The 17,044-nt window shown below is 42.1% G+C and overlaps 1 protein-coding gene across 5 annotated transcripts in view; it reads left to right on the forward strand.

Annotated features, from left to right (window-relative positions):
• DNAJC6 (DnaJ heat shock protein family (Hsp40) member C6) overlaps window positions 1–17,044 on the forward strand; it is a 158,873-nt gene that overhangs the window by 59,219 nt on the left and 82,610 nt on the right. For 3 of the 5 annotated variants that reach the window (XM_079915707.1, XM_079915710.1, XM_079915708.1), the window contains exon 1: window positions 5,398–6,014. The exons of the other annotated variants lie outside the window; for them this stretch is intronic. In XM_079915707.1, the coding sequence (XP_079771833.1) occupies window positions 5,819–6,014 (196 nt within the window). In that variant the 5' untranslated portion in view covers window positions 5,398–5,818. Of the gene's footprint in view, window positions 1–5,397; window positions 6,015–17,044 lie in introns of those variants that run through there. 5 annotated transcript variants of the gene reach the window in all.

Consider the following 17,044-nt stretch of genomic DNA (forward strand, 5'->3'; position numbering starts at 1 on the left):
TGGGAAGCCACATTAATTAAAACCATTCAGGTTTCACTGAGCAGAACCTGTTGTGGGGTTAGTAAACCAAGAGTAGCTCCCATAAGGCACCCAGACCATTTTCATGGACCACACTTAGTAAGGCAGGTCAGAGCCAAGGAATGACCCAGATGTCCTCCAGCTTTTCACTTTGACCACTGGAATTACCTCTTATGACTGGTGCAGGGGCCAAAGCATGATCTTTCTAGACGGCAGTTTGAATCCCAGCCTATAGCTAGCTGTGTGAGCTTTGGCAAGTTATTTACCCTCTGCAAGCTTGCCTCAAAATAAGGATAACACCTTTGCAGGGTTGTTGGAAAGGTGAGAGTTAAGGTGGGTTAGGTAATTGGCAAATGGTAAGTAATCAGTGGCAGTTATTTTTATTACTGCTAGACTAGCGCTTCAGGGAGGCACAGGCTTCAGGGTATTGAGTTATCTTTAAGAATATGCCCTGCCTGGAAAATTTGTCCTATTTTCTGGGAGACCCAGTACTCCACCAAGCACCAGGAACAGACCACCTCGTTCCTGAGGAATATTTTAGGAATAATTGAGACTTCTATTCATATTAGCTCACTTCGTTTTTTCCAGCATACTTGCTCTTCTTTTTTTGTGTATTGCTCTATGTGTAACTCTTGAGAGCTGCCACTAGTTATGCATGCGTTCTATGGTAAAACCTTGATTAAATGGGACTTAGCAACTGGAACACTTCAATGGCCATGGTTTTTCCCTCTGGGCTTCATTTGGAGGAGAAAGAAGGAAATGACAACTCAAGTGCTGAGAAAAATAGGAAAATTTAAGAACTAGAGAGAATCCTGTAATTCAGCACTTTCAGTTTTACTGCTAAGAGGAAGAGAAGCAATCAGGGCCTCTCTTCTGATTCATAATAGAGTTAGGTAATAATAGAGTCAGAAGAGAATTCCCAGTCTGTTGCTCTTTCTTCTGGACTGTGGCTTGAAGATGTGGCTTTGGCATGTTGTTATTCTTCCAGGTTTGCCACTACATTACAGGTCTCAAATACATATGCCCACAGGGTTGACAGAGTGGGGAAGGCTGGGAATCATACACTGGGAAGTGGTAGTGAAGTGTGGCACTCAAACTGGAGCCTGTGTACCTTTTGTAAAGGCATCTAAGCTGAAAAATTTTTTAAAAGTACAGTACCAACAAAACATGTCTGGGGCCAGATGTGGTTTCCTTGTCCCCAGTTTGAATGCCTTGCACCATCTATACCCATAGGCCATATTCAGTAAGGAGATAATTGAATCATGTAACTCAGGCATGTTGCCAAAGAAAGTTTTAGTACTATTCATTGATTTATATCAGTTGAAGTGAAAATTGAAGAAGTTAATGTTAAAAAACAGATCATAATACGTTTTGCAACAGAGGATAGAAGCTCTGCCCTCAGTTACAGTTTGGTTAGCCAGAATTCTTTGTTGTCTAATTATCCAGGTGAATTCAGATGTCACAGTGCGTAGGACATTCACACTGGGAATTCACCAGTCTCAGTACTGGAGGTTTTTTTTTTTTTTTTTTTGCGGTACACGGGCCTCTCACTGCTGCGGCCTCTCCTGTTGCAGAGCTCAGGCTCCGGACGCGCAGCCTCAGCGGCCATGGCTCACGGGCCCAGCCGCTCCGCGGCATGCGGGACCCTCCCGGACCGGGGCACAAACCTGCATCGGTAGGCGGACTCGCAACCACTGCGCCACCAGGGAAGCCCAGTACTGCAGATTTTGCCCTACAAGCCCAAAACAATATTTCAAGAAATAACATCTTCCCATGTGCTAAAAACTGATGTTTTCCAACCTACTTCATTTTTATGAAAATAATAGTCATGAATTGCTGTTTATTTTATAGTCCACTAGTAGACCACAGCATGTGGTTTAAAAAACTCACTAGACTGGGTGATACTAATACATTTTTAAAATTTATTTATTCATTAATTTTAAAATTCGGCAGGTACTTTTATCAATATCTAATGAGTATGAGATTCTCTTTTTGGTGTCATGGGGGTACAGACATGAACAAAACATGGATTTTTGTATTTAAGGAGTCCAAAACCTAACAGGATAGACATGCATTAAAATATCTAAACACTCAAGGCAGAATAATCACTTCACATCATACATAATGCTTTTATATTACCATAAATCATAATGACAATAAATCTCTTAAGTACACAAGACAGATTTTAGCCTAATTTTAAGTAGGAAATTATGTTTTTGAAAAAGTGACATAAAAATAGAACAGTGATACTGATAATAGCTTTTGTTAAGCACTTACTATGTGTTAGGTACTAATTCTCACCACAACCTTATTATGATGACACTATAATTCTCATTTTATAGAGGAGAAAAGTGAGGCAGAGAGGGTAACTTGCCTAAGGTTATAGAGCTAATAGTCCATGGAACTAGGACTCAGTCCTGGGAAACAAGGTGCTAGAATCTCAGTCGTAAGCAATGTTTTATAGTTCCTAGAGACAAAAAAGCACAGATCATAATCCCAGGTAGGTTGTGGTACATATTCATCTTCCAGCACCACCACGAAAGTTGTGCGACATCTGCTGTGACAGGAGAGCACTTTGGGGGTGGAGGGGATGAGGAGGAATAGAGTCTCAAATAGAGCCTCTCAGACATTTCTCAGTGTGGATAATCTTCACCAAGTTAATAAAAGTGACTGAGTCAGCAATGGAAAAGGCAAAGGGAAGGAACACTCTCCCAAAGAGGGCATCTAGTCCTTTGGCTGTGCCCCATATGTGATGTGATATTCTTGAGATAAAATAAATTATGGAACAATCTTGATCTTGGAAAAACAGAGTTTGACTCTAAATGTTCACCTTGGATTTTACCAGTACCACCTCTCTTCCTTAAGCCTAAGCTGTCATTCAAAATCACATAGACAAGTTTCCATTAGTATAGTCCTGGAGAAAATAATACTTAGCCTTTATTGAGCTCCTCCCATGGGAGGAAGTCGGACTGTCAGCGCTGAGGATAGAGCTGTGCCCAAGCCAGACCACTAATAGTAATAATAGAGAGCACTTGCTAAGTACTTACTTTATACGTGTTACGTACTAGTTTAGTTCTTACTTCAACTATATAACGATGGTACTTTATTATACTTTATTTTATAGAAGACAAAAGTGAGATCTTCATGGATCTGCGAACTCTTTGTGAATTTGATCTTTAGGATAGTAAAGAAAATTTTAGTGTTGAAATTGGTATATTTAATTTAAGCCCTAAAGTAATTTTTAAACTGTTGTAAATTAATCTAGTTACTGTATTTTCCTGCCTTATTATGTTCTTTATATCCCTAATTTTGTAGGGTTATTAATAGTTATTCTGATTGGTTGTATTTATGTTAAATTAAGTGTAAATATAAAAAATAAAATGGTCCCTGTATCCCACTCATGTTTTTCTTTAAATTTGCAAACTGGGGAAATAGATATCTCAAAATACAAAGGCCTTTGTTTAATCTATAATTTTTTCCAGCAATATGTCTGCAACTCTGAAAAGTTGAGCAAAAATAACTGAGTGCTTTTTTTGAAAATAATAATTTTCACTTTTCAAAAATGGTCTTTTCTAAATTCTCTTAATCCAGGGTATAAATCCAGTATTTGTCAAGGCACACGATAGATACTAGGTATTTCCTCTCCCTGTGGGTCAGTAATAAATTAAAGGAGAAGGAAAGGTGCAGAAAAAGATTATTTAAAATGTTATTGGAAAAGATTTATTTACTAGACCTTACAGAGTATTAGTCAAGTATCTAAAATAGCTCAAACTGACAGATTGGGAAAATTGAAAGTATAAAGTTTGTGTTTAAATTTTATTACAATTTTAACTGCCACCACTGAAGTTGTTTGATCTTGTAAATGAGCATTAACTGTGATTTGTGATTTGGGCCAGACCACATGTTCATCAGATAATGCAGTTAGGAAAGCAACTGGTCAGATAATTTACCTTTTCAGAGGGACTGGAGGGATCTAGAAGACAGCAAGCACTCTTGGCTTTTACTGATTTATCCCCTTCCTATAAGAATTTGCATTTGAGTGATCCTTCAACAGGAAAATGACTCTCAATCCAATTAATTTATTTTATGTAGACCTGTGTAGACCTAGAACTCCCAGGAAACTCGTTGGGTCCCAAATGATTTAGACTGAGGTCTCTTAGATGCTATAGGTTGATTTGTGTTCTTAAAGATATCATAATAATAACAACAAGAGAAAGTCATGAAAGGTGAAATGTCAAATCTAGGTTTGTGTATGGGTTTAAGGAAATTTTACATGCATGTACTTTTTTCTTGTTTTGGTGATGAAACTCTGTCAGATGACTTGAAAAGCACCTCAGTCATTCCAAATCTTAATAGGGAAAATGACAATTTTAAGCCAATATTTTCACCTGAAATGATGAGAACGAAGGATACTTTTGCAATCTTATTATTTCAGGTGAAAATGGGCACTTGGTAATTGCATTTTCAAACTTAACAGAGTTAAATCCACGTTTCATAAGGCTTGAAACATACAATGTTGAGGTCCTCTTTAAGAATACAAAATCACAGATATAAAATTAGGTGCACAGCCTTGAAAGGGACTTCTCCAGAAAAAGGGCACTGACTCTTAAGGTTCATTAACTTCTCAATAAATTCTCCTCTGATTAATTAGTGTCGGCTCTCTGTGCCCAGAATTATGAAAAAGGCGGGAGGGCCCTAGAAAGAAAATCCTCGTCTAGCTTTCTTCCCACGCATCCTCCCCAAGCCAGCTGAGTGGTATAGACCTTTCCCCAGGTCCCAAGGTAAATGATGTCAGAACTGAAATTGCACCTGATTCGCCCCCCCCCCCGGCCCCCCGCCCCGCCCCCCGCCAATTTTGTCGTTCAACAAATAGTTACTAGTCACATCTACTCACTAGGTGGAATGGGCTCTAACTGCCTGCTAGCGTTAGGATAACCAGGTCTTTGATGTCTCACTTAGGGATTTTACCCATTCTGGGAGATGTGGGCCGTGCTGCTGTTTCTTTCTGTCCTGGCACACATATAGCCTGGGGTAACATGCGGTCTTGTTCTGTTCAGTTGAGTTACAAGTCAGTCCTCCAGGACGGCAACGGTAGGGGTGGCTTTGACTCGCCGAATCTTCCAGCAAGTATAGGCTAAGTTATACAAAATGGGCGTGTCTGGAGCTTACCAAGAGACCCTCCCCCCTCGTCCCCAAAGCTTACCAGGCAGAGACACCCAGCCCCTTTCTTCTTTACCTCACGTGCGCAAACACCCTCTATCCTAGCGGTAGTAGTCCCCTCCCCCTCCCACCCCGCCCCATTTTCCGCCTTCAGCCCCCCCTCCCCGAGAATCTCCCCTCCCTTACTCCCTCTTTCCTTCCCTCCCCGCGGGCCAGCCGCGCTTGGAGCTGCCCTGCCGCGCGGCGGGGCGACGCGGTGACACCTATAGGATTGCTTCCGGGCACTCCCCAGCCATAGGGGGGCTGGCCCGGGTCCGGAGCTCTGCTGGGCCGGCGGCTCCACGGCGGCTTTACTGGGGACGCGCGCACCCGCCCGCCTGCGTTCTCCCTCTCTCCCTCCCGCCCTCGCGCCCGGCGCCCAGAGCCGCGCTCTGCCCAGGGCGGTGGCTTCGCCGCGCCCCGCAACGCTCCTCTCCGGGGGCCGCTCCCTCTTTCCCTCCTCTTTGCGTCATGTGGGGCACTTGATGGTTTTTGTTTTTGTTTTTCCTTAAAAAAAAATCCTCCTTTAGCCCTTTCCACCTTCCACCTCCCCCTTCGTCTCCCCAGGTTGATATTTTTTTCCTCTTCTGTGAGCTTGCCCATGAGCCTGCTCGGAAGCTACCGGAAAAAGACCAGCAACGATGGTTATGAATCCCTGCAGCTGGTGGACAGTAACGGGGACCTAAATGCAGGGAGCGGCGGGGGAGGCGGCAAGCTGAGAGTGAACGCCGGGGCGGCAGCGGCGCGGAGTCCCGCCCGGCAGCCTCAGGACCGCGCCAGCACCATGGACAGCTCAGGTAGCGCAGCGGGCGGGCAGCGCCCCGCTGAACTCTGCAGGGCCCTCCAGTTGTGGCCCAGTCCACTGACTCCCAACCCAGTCCGGCTTCGGAGAGGACAGGATGAAGGCGAAGGCACCTAATACCACCAGGGTGTCGCGTCTCTAATTTCTGTAGTCCAGGGAGCTAGGAAACGTTAGATCAGTCCGGAGGCCCAGTGACCGTAGCGATCGCCTGTTAATCTCTCTAGGCTGCTAAATACACCAGCTGGGGGCGGGGAGAGGAGGGGAAAGGGGAGGGGAGGGGTGGACAGGATAGGGGAGGGGGTGGTTCGAGGAGCAGTTGGGAAGGGGGCGGGGAGAGGCAGCTGCTTTCACTACCCAGCTGGATGAGGGGAAGAGGTGAAGGACGAAGTGTGCTGATGGTTTTTGCAGACTGCTGATGGTATTTATTCCAATTATTATTCTCGTAATGCTGATGTTATTTGCAATTCTGTAAAGCTCTGCCTCTTCTCTACTCTGCTGTCTGCTAGGTTTAATGCTGTTACCTTTCTTGAGCAAATTTTACCTGGGATCTAGAGCCCTTTTACACAGCTTTTATGATTTGCACAATGAAATTTTATTTCATCTGTTGTTGGCTTTGATCTTGTTTATCTTGATACTTTTGCACTGAGTGTATTAATATTTCATCAACCTCTATATGTAAGGAAAATGGAAATGCCTCTAAACTTTACATCTGGGCTTGCGACCGTCTTTTAGAAAGTGTTTTAGCAAGTTGGATTTTCTCTTGGAAATGTTCTTCTGGCGATTTCCATAGCATAGCAGTTATTTAATATATCCATGTTGGACCAGGAATGTCATTATAGCTGTTTGCTTACCTTTTCAAGGAACCAAGATAGGAGGATTGTTTACGTAAAGATAACTTATAATTGAGGTGCTCAGTGGTTTGTTCTATATTGGTAACTTTAATACTGGACAACTGAGAACTCCAGAGGAAAGATTTGTGTTGAGTTGTTTGGGCAGTCATGAAACCAAACTGAATTTAATTCCTGCACTTTGCAAACAAATGCTCGTTTCTTTAAATCGTGTAATGGCTCTTCTTGGGCTACCATTTTCTATTTTCCTCATCCTATAAGTGGGATGAAATATTGTCCACAGATGTTCAAGTGTCCAGGCTGAAAACTAATTTTATCCATGTAAGCTCCTATTGAAGTTAAATAAGATATTGGTGGTGTGTTTTCTCAGTACTATTTTAAATTAAAGCTAAAATTATTCCCTAAGGGACTGATGGTTTCAAGGGCTTTGGTACTGGGGTTGTACATGGTTATTTGATTTATGTTTTTCCAAATCTGTGATGTATCAAAGTACAAACCATCTTTTGACTGGATGTGATCTCCTTTAAATCTTACAAAAAAGATTCATATACTCTAAATGATGCTACTATAATCCTTTGGGAACATAGTGTGCATATAAACAAATAACTGAAATGAAAATGAACATTTCCAGATGAGTATAGAGGAGCCTCGCTTCAGGGAAATGAAATATGAAATTCTGAACATTTCAATTTTTCATAGAGATTTTCATTTTAAAAATTGGAATTTTTAAATAAGTATGTTAACATTGTAGAATAAATTCTACATATATTTCCTGAGCCTGGTTATATGCCAGGCACTGTGCTAAGCACTGTAGGGAAGACAGTCATAAACGAGACAATTCTGACCTCTACGGGGCCATCGTACGATAAGGGCGGTAACTTGAACGCAGAGCAGCTTATGCTAAGTTCTGGATTTTTGGGTTTTTTTCCCTATCTTCACAAAATCAGACTTTTCCAATAGGTTTAGAGAAAAAGAATGAATTGCCTTGATAAATTGTTGTAATGAAAAAGCATTTTTATTAATAATACTGTTGTCTCTAAAGTGCTTTTGCTAGGAGTTGATTCTTCAGCTTGATCAAACTAGCACTATATGAAGAGGTTGCAGGGATCGCCATCCACCCCCTTTAGGCTAAGAGAATATTGTGGCTTTGTTTCAACACGCATTTCGGGAGAATGCTGTTTGGATGAGCAATTGGTTCTTGAGAGTGGGCTTTCTTGTAGCGGGTAGCAAGTTTCATTTACTAGAGCAACTATATCTGTCCTGTCTAATTATAGTTCCTTCTTCTAAGATTTTCAAAGAGTGGCCTTGTGCAATGTAAATATATCCATTTGTTTAAGATATTTAATTAAACTCATGGATCACTTCTAAACCAGCAGTAATCTGCCCGTTTATTCAACTGATCGTACTGTGACATGCTGGATAGGACAGGTGGTTCATGGGGCTTTTGCTCTAACGAAAATGTTTAAGAATGAAAAAAATATGTCAAGATCCCTTAGAGAATTTAAAACTTAGTCTTAACAATACCTTACATCTATATAGCTACTTATAATAGATAGGACACTTATCTTATTTCATTTCCCCAGAATTCTATTACATAGGGTAAGCAGCATGTGTCTGTGCCTAGAGACTTGGGATCAAACCTCTGCACTATTGTTACTAGCTGGAAAACCTAGAAATGTTTAAGCCAGTTCCCTTTTTATAAAACTAAGAACATCATAGTTGATCTCACCATAGAGCTTAAGTTTGAGGCTTGAAACAACATGAGAATACCTTTGCAGTTTTTCTTCTTTTTACTGTCTGTGCCCTTCCAATTTATGAGATGAGGAAAGTCATTCTTACAGATGGCAGGAGACTTGTTCAAGGTAAAATAGCAAGTTAATGACAGCCAGATTCGAGTCTTCTGACTCTAAGGTCTAAGTTTTTCCCCATTGAACTAAGCTATCTTTCTGTGTAGGCATAATATCAATCATTGTTGAAATGGAAACAATATTATCTACTTTGATTTTTCCTGAGATGTTCAGAGAATTTAATGACTTTATAAGTCAACAGATTCCAGATAGATTCCAGAACAGCCCCTTTGCTGGATTTGTCTTGCAGAGCTGTCTGCCTGTCCTGGCTCACTTTCTCATTTTTAAAATTAATTAATTAATTAATTAATTTTTGGCTGTGTTGGGTCTTCATTGCTGTGTGTGGGCTTTCTCTAGTTGCGGCGAGCAGGGGCTACTCTTTGTTGCGGTGCGCGGGCTTCTCATCGCGGAGCGCGGGCTCTAGGTGCGCAGGCTTCAGTGGTTGTGGCGCGCGAGCTCCGTAGTTGTGGCTCGCGGACTCTAGAGTGCAGGCTCAGTAGTTGTGGAGCACGGGCTTAGTTGCTCTGGGGCATGTGGGATCCTCCCGGACCAGGGCTCGAATTCATGTCCCCTGCATTGGCAGGTGGATTCTTAACCAGTGTGCTACCAGCGAAGTCTCACTTTCTCTTCATTTAAATTATTCTCTAGAAGAGTGTCATTCAAAGGTCATCCTCTCATATCCCACATGGCATTGCAGCTATACCAATTCACTAGCTCAGAAACTTCATACTTCTCCTGTGTGCATTTTGCCTTCCACGGAAAGTAGAATCCACAGAAGTAGAATGCCCAATCTTGAGTCACTAAAGTGTTCCAACATAAGGCTTTACTTACAAAGTTCATAATGACAAGTCATAAGACAGTAGACCAACTAAAATCCAGATTTTAATGGGATTTAAAAGTGTAAGGGTGACGAAGAATGCTAAAATGTTTTCTTGCCTTGTATGAATCTGACTGAAAACAAAAATTATCTTTAACAAATACTATTCCAGGTAGTGTTTAAACACAGCACCCACATTTTGAATCTGGCTTTAACTTTATGAAACATTTACTTGGATAACTTCATAATTCATTGAAATATCATCAGCATATATGTACTAATATTACTTATTTAGGAATACCTGCCCATTTAAGGGTCTTGAAGGTTGAAGGCAAAGTTGATTCACCCAACTTATTTAGTTGTGGCTAAAGTTTGAATGACTCTGGATAACCATTTAAGGATGCACCTGTGTCAAATTTCAAATGCTTGGAGACTGCCATGTTTCATAGACTTAGGAGAATCCATGTAGCCTATGATATACACTTTCTGTGAGGAAGCTTTCACTGCCTTCTGAGGCAGTACCTTTGGACTGCTCTCATTGGTACAGAGTACTTTCTTTTATCTAGGCAAAAATCAGCTTTTCTGCCCTCTATGTTTCAAAATAAATCTAACCCCCTTCCAAAGGTTTTTCATCAATTTTTATTATAAAAGTTTTCCATGCTCTTGGCTAAAAAAGAATAAAAGATTTCATAAAGGAATAAAACGAAAAATGTAGAAATGTACCTTCTCCCTCTCTGATTTTTTAGGTCCTTGCCCCAGAGATAACCCTTATTGAAAGTTTGTGTAAACAAATATAGGGCTTCCCTGGTGGCACAGTGGTTAAGGATCCGCCTGCCAATGCAGGGGACACGGGTTTGAGCCCTGGTCCAGGAAGATCCCACATGCTGCGGAGCGGCTAGGCCCGTGCGCCACAACTACTGAGCCTGTGCTCTAGAGCCCACAAGCCACAACTACTGAGCCCACGCACCACAACTGCTGAAGCCCACGCACTTAGCCCGTGCTCCCGCAACAAGAGAAGCCGCCACAATGAGAAGCCCGCACACTGCAATGAAAAGTAGTCCCCACTTGCCACAACTAGAGAAAGCCCGTGTGTAGCAATGAAGACCCAATGCAGCCAAAAATAAATAAATACATTTATATAAGAAACCCCCACCAAAAATATATTGTGTATATATATGTGTGCTTATATAAGATTAAAACTGTAATAAAATACAGATTCAAAGTTGTAACCATGTACCTTTATATACAATTGTTCAATAATGTTTAATGATAATAATAGCTACAATTTAACGACTACAATCCAGACATTGTGCTAAGCATTGTACATATGGTATCTTATTTAACCCTCATAAGAATTCTTTAAGGTGGGTGATAGTTACTTTCCTCTTATAGTTGAATAAACTGAGGCACAGAGAGGTTCAGCAAGTTGCCTGAGGTTACACAGGCTCTACTCATTCTATATTGAGTAAAATTCCGTAGAGAAATGCCTATAAGATTGCAGATGAAGAACTTAGTAGTAAATGTTTCTATCTGCTTCTTTCCCTGAGGTAAGAAGAAATAAGAGTGTCTGAGGGAGCTGAAATAAATGTAGTTGTTTTTCACATTGAATCTCGTGAAACAAGTATCTCCTTTTGTATTAAATATAACATAAAGAATTTTAAAATGCTGGAAACTAAGGAAATAGAGCAAAAACAGTATTGGATAAGGCTTATTAAATCCTGATGTAACGCTGAGAAAAGAGTATAATTGGTGCAGCTTCATAAATTTATGGAACAATGTCTTGCCAATGAAAATGAGTCCCTGCTGCTCTGGGAATTAGGTCCAGAGTATTCTTAACTGGACATCAGAAGTCCCCTCTAGTACCTCTGAAAGCCAGCGCAATAGAACTTCATGTCCTTTCTTTACTGGTAGGTCCCTTGCCTCCCACCTGCATCTCTATGCTTCTGCATACACTGTTCCCTCAGCTTAGGCCAGCTTATCCCATAGCCATCTAGATGTCCACTTTTCCAGGTTATCTCCTACTCATTCTTCAGGACGTGGTTTCCATAATCTTAAACCCTATAAGCTGCATGAGATGGAGCATTCTCCATGCTCCTTCAGTGGCTTGCACGTCCCTGTCATAGCTGTCATCACATTGAGTTGTGATATGTTGCCTAGCATGTCTCTCCATCTAGACAGTAAGTAAAGTTCAGAGCAAGCCTGTCTTATTTACCTTTGTATTCTTGTCACTGCTTGGCATTCATTAGGAGCCTGATAAATACTCTTCGAATGAATGAAAGCATGAACGGAGTTGAATTTTTAAAAAGGGCATTTATAATGAAATATGCCCATCCAAACCTAAAAATAAGCATACAGCTAGATTTTCACGGAAATGAGGCCAGACTTGAAAGAAATGAAACTGTTGGCAAAAAGCTAGACCAGTTCAATAATGAGCATTTTTCATATGCAGGGATACCAGAGGGGAGAGAAGGATGATTAATACATAGTCCCAGACTCCCAAGAATTTTCTAATGTGTAAATAATTAGCTTAACGAAAGACTGCTTTCTTGATCAAAAAAAATGCAATCTATTGTATGATTCATCAAGGCAACGTTTTCAGCAGAAAAACAGAAACACTAAGTGTATACAACTAAAAAAATAGACTAACAATAGATGACTTTTCTCTGTAGATCTGTGTGTTTCATCCGTATCACAAGGTTTGAATCTTAGCCACTTTCAGGTTTAGTGTTAAACATTTTTTTGGTATCACCTTTGGCCATGTGTAGTTATATGCAAGCTTTATGGTGACTTACTGCTTTTTATCACCTGTACTCATCTTGAACTCCTTTTGGAAAGAATCTATAATTTTGAGGTGGATTGAAGAATCCTGCAGTTTAGATTGTACATTTCCTTGTTGCCAAAACTTGTAACTCAGGAAAAAAAATAAATTACAGTTAGTGTATATTAAACAGTTTCTCTTGAAATCTACTTGGAAGCTTTCGACAGAGCAGCTCAGTGTATGAGAATTAGTGCTTCACGGTCAAAGGAATTAGGAAATTTTATGACATGTGTTAAGAGATCTGGCAGTTTCTGTTACCTTTAATTGCTTTACCTGACATGTCACAGGCTATAGTCTAGATCCAAAATACCTTCTTTTTTTTTTTTGCGGTACGCGGGCCTCTCACTGCTGTGGCCTCTCCCGTTGCAGAGCACAGGCTTTGGACGCACAGACTCAGCGGCCATGGCTCACAGGCCTAGCCGCTCCGCGGCATGTGGGATCCTCCCGGACCGGGGCACAAACCCATGTCCCCTGCATCGGCAGGCGGACTCTGAACTACTGCGCCACCAGGGAAGCCCCAAAATACCTTCTTATTTCAATAATGCATCAAAGCATAATTTTAACTGGGGATAGAAATTAAAATTCAGCTGTGTATGGTGTTACCAATGAAATAGCCCCATCACAGAAGCAATCAGATGACCCAGTAGCTTCTGTGCAGTGTTGGGTTTGCATGTGCAAGAAATTCCTGTTGGCATGTTGCAACTAGTACTCTACCTGGTGGCTGGCAAGTTTGTTTGGCATACGTTGTAAGCCATTTCCTGATTTTAGAAATATTATGCTGTGAAAGATGTGCACGCTGGAATTGGGCGTCTAAGTGGTATAATAAGAGACAGAGAAAGTGTGAAGGGGGTGCAGAAGAAGAAGCCATAATTTGAACCAGGAGGACTAGGGAAAGCCACAGTGGAAAGTGATGTTTGAGCCAGATGTCAGTAGGTGGAGAAGGAAAGGAAAATTGTTTGGGGCTGAGGGCTAAGACACAGTGGCCTCATCATGCACAGTGTGTTGAGAGACCTGCATTTAGACCTGGAAGCTGAAGCCCTGATGGGTGGGAAGTGCTCTAGTGGATGGCACTGGAAGATAGGTCCGGGTGAGTTTGCTGAGGAGCTTGGACTTTATTCTGTAGGCTGGGGGAGGTCGCTGAAGGTTTGGGAGTGGGGCTGAGGCAAGCCCGACTTATCCAACAGGCATAGTGCCTAGGGACCACAATAATTTTAAGGCCCACAAAAATGTTTTAATTTCAATTTCTTTTAAAAACTGGAATAAATAAGTAACAGTAAGGAATTCATCTTTATATCAATGCAGTAAAAAAATATGTAAACTTTTTTTAAAATGGGGGAATGGGCACAGGAAGGCAGAAGTGCCCCAGGGCCCACAGAGTCTCTTGCAGCTCCAGAGAGAAGAATGTAGTGTGTGAATCCTGAGGATAATTTGCATCTGTGTAAGGGATGGAGTCCATCTGTGTCCTACCTGTGTCCTGGCTGCATCATATTTTCTTGACGTGCTGGTTGAAAACACTGATTCCTAGGCTCCAGGAATTTCTGATTTGCTAAGGAGGGAGGAGGTGTACTGAAAGAGAGAGCGTATATATACGCCTGGAGGACAGGGAGAACAGTTACATGGCAGTTTAGTTGATGCCCTGAGAAATAACTAAGGCCCAAGCCAGGGCAGTGCTAGTGAGACTGAAAGGAAGAGGCCGCTCCTGAAAGCATTATGCAGAAGAGTGGACAGGCTGACAGCTGACCGGATGTGGGGCGGGAGGCCTAGAGAAAGCTAGAGATGATTAGCCTGGATGGCAGCAGGAGAGGAGGTAGTATTTCCAGTCTTTGCTAGAAGTGGAAAATGTGACCAACTGGTTTTCTCTGCTGCAGATGCACCACGGGCACGTGTGTGGCAGGGCTGAATATGCTGTCAGCTTGGCACAAGATTTCACCAGGCTTTCAGCTCTTTGGTAACCTGCCCATCAGGCTGTGCAGATCTCCAGGGCAGTGCTGTGGAGGGGCAGGAGGCGGGAGCAGAGCCTGTGTTTGCCTGGAGGGAGGAGTAAGGTAATCGGTGGAAATGCTAGAACCGAAGCTCTGTGGCACTGGGCTGAGTCCAGGACCGAGGCCGGAGGCCAGGATCGTGTAGGGTAGCCAGCCTGCCCTTACTCCCATTCTCACTGGATGAGCCCTCGGCTCTGGTTCCTTGCCTGGTGATGGAGGCACAGGAAGAAAGCTCAAACACCGAAGAAACTTGGAAGATGATTACTGCAGCAGGAATTCTCGGTCTCTATGGAAACAGACAAGTGCCTGAAAAAAAACCCTGACCCTAGGAATTCTCCAGGTCTGCTTGTACCTGCATTGGGCCACTTGAGCATTGCAGCACAAGTCCTAGCAGGACAGAAGCCCTCATTTCTCCTTTCTCTCTCCTCCTCTGCAGCCCTTCTTCCCTCTCTTTGCTTCTTTCTTTCTCTTTCTCCTTCACTTCCGTCTCCAACTTCCTCGTCTCCCTCTTTCCTCCTTTGCCTCTGCTACCCTTCTGCTCTGTTGTTCTCTCTCTTTTCCCCTTTCCTGTCTGGATCTCCTCCCTTCTCCCCAGTCAGTGAGTCAGCATGTTTTGGGAGACTTGGAGCCCCATACCATAAGAAGTGTGTGGATGACTGTAGTTTTGGTGTGTGTGTGTGTGTGAAACTTAGATCCCAGCCTGCTGCATGTGGTCCAATAGGTGTGAACAATGGTGTCACTTTCCGGTTTGGGTAATTGCATCTGACCTACCTAAAATTTCACTTGCTGTTGCAATTAGCAAAGTATTCCAGGCTGTGACTTGGTGATGAGAGGTTTCATAAGCCTCCATCCCAGAGGTAACTGCATTTCATTCAGATGAAGGAAAGAATTTTTCTTCCTAATTCGCAACTAGGGAGTGCAAGATCATAGCTCTCCATTTCCCCCTCCCTGTCTCTCCTACCTCACCCCTGCAGGAACGCAGATCTTTCTCTTCCCCTCTGCTACTGCTGAAGCCTAGATAAATTGCTGTGTTTTCAGTCTTTACAGTTCAGTTTGCTGGTGCTCTTGCATAGTGGGGGTATTAGGGAATCATGAGTCAGAAATCCCAGATACAAGCTCTGGCTCTGTCATTTGCAGGCTGTAACCTTGGGCAGGTAATTCAAGTGAGAACAATCATACTGACCCTGCCTGTTTCACAGGCAAGGTGAAATGTAGCTGATAGCACCGTGCAGTGAATAATCCTTCATTTATTCACTTCACAGTGTCTGTGATCTGCCTACTATGTGCTGGTATTGTTCTAGGCACAGAGATACAATTCAGGATGAGACGCAATCCAGTAAGCAAAGATAAAGGATTATATGGAGTGTTAAATGCCATGGAGGGGACCAGAGTGAGAAAGGATAACTCAGGGTGGTGGAGGCCAAGCCAGCAGCAGGGCCCAGGTCTTCTGACATATCGGAGTGTGACAGAGATTGCAAAGGAGGAGGCCTGAGATCTTGGGCACCCAGTGACCAAGATGTATCAGCTACTTTAGGAGAAGACAAGCTGGAGGGATAGAACAGGAAAAATTAGGTTTTAGCTGTTAGGGAAATTGGCTTATTAGGTGCCTCAAAAAAGTATAGCAGGATTTCGCTTTAATTATCCGTCTTAACACCCAGCCGTTAAACCCCCTCCCAGGGTAGGAGGCTGGCTTTGTTTCTCGATGTGCCAGGAGAGAAGTGTCTCCGTTATGCCTCTCACTGGTACACACAGCCTGGCAGGCTTTCACGCTGTCTTGTTTTGTGAGCATTTGCAGTCCTAACAGAATACAGTTCTATTTCATATGTTGCTTTGTTTTCAAGCCATTGCGTGAGAGCCGGGCTTCTTGTCTCAAAAACCAAAACCAAACCAAAACAAAAGCCCCTGTTTTTGTTTATAGCAGTGGTACCTGTTTATGAAAAGAAAATTTAAAACGATTCAGAGAGTGGTATAAAAATGAAAATAAAAGTCCACATTTTTTCTCTCAGCTTTTAGTTTTACTCTCCAGATATAATTAATATTAATGATTTCTTGTGTATACTTAGAGAATATGCAAGCATATATAAGCTTATATACAACCGCATAGACACATGCAGATTCCTGCACACCCATATACACATACACGCATTCATATGTAATGTATACTTGTATATCCTGGAATCTTATACATGCTGTTACATAACTTGATCTTTACTTAACACTATATCTTGGATAACTTTCTACATTAGTACCTAGAGATGTAACTCATTTTCTCTAATAACTGCTTTGAATTCCACTGTCCAAGTTCCTCTATTGATAGGCAGTAAATATCTTTGAACATAAATTTTTGTATATTGCCTATGTGGTATATACCTCTGGGATAAATTCTTAGAAATGGCACTGCTAGGAAAAAGAGCCTGTTCATTTCACATTATGATAGATCTTGCTGCATTGCTTTCTAAGAACCTTGTACCAACTTAGATTTCTACTAACAGTGTATGGGATTACTTTTTCCCCCCACAACCTTGTCAAGGCTGAGTATTATCAAACTTCTTAATTTTTGGCAGTCTCATGAATGAGAAATAGTGATAATGCTTTGTTTAAAACTGGCATTACATGTTGATACTTCCATGAGTTATTTTTGTTTTTGGAAATGGGGTTTGATTACTTTTTATTACATAGGTAATATATATCCAGGGAAAAACAATTTAGAAAA

The sequence above is a fragment of the Stenella coeruleoalba genome (assembly GCF_951394435.1).
Source record: "Stenella coeruleoalba genome assembly, chromosome: 1".
NCBI lineage: Eukaryota > Metazoa > Chordata > Mammalia > Artiodactyla > Delphinidae > Stenella > Stenella coeruleoalba.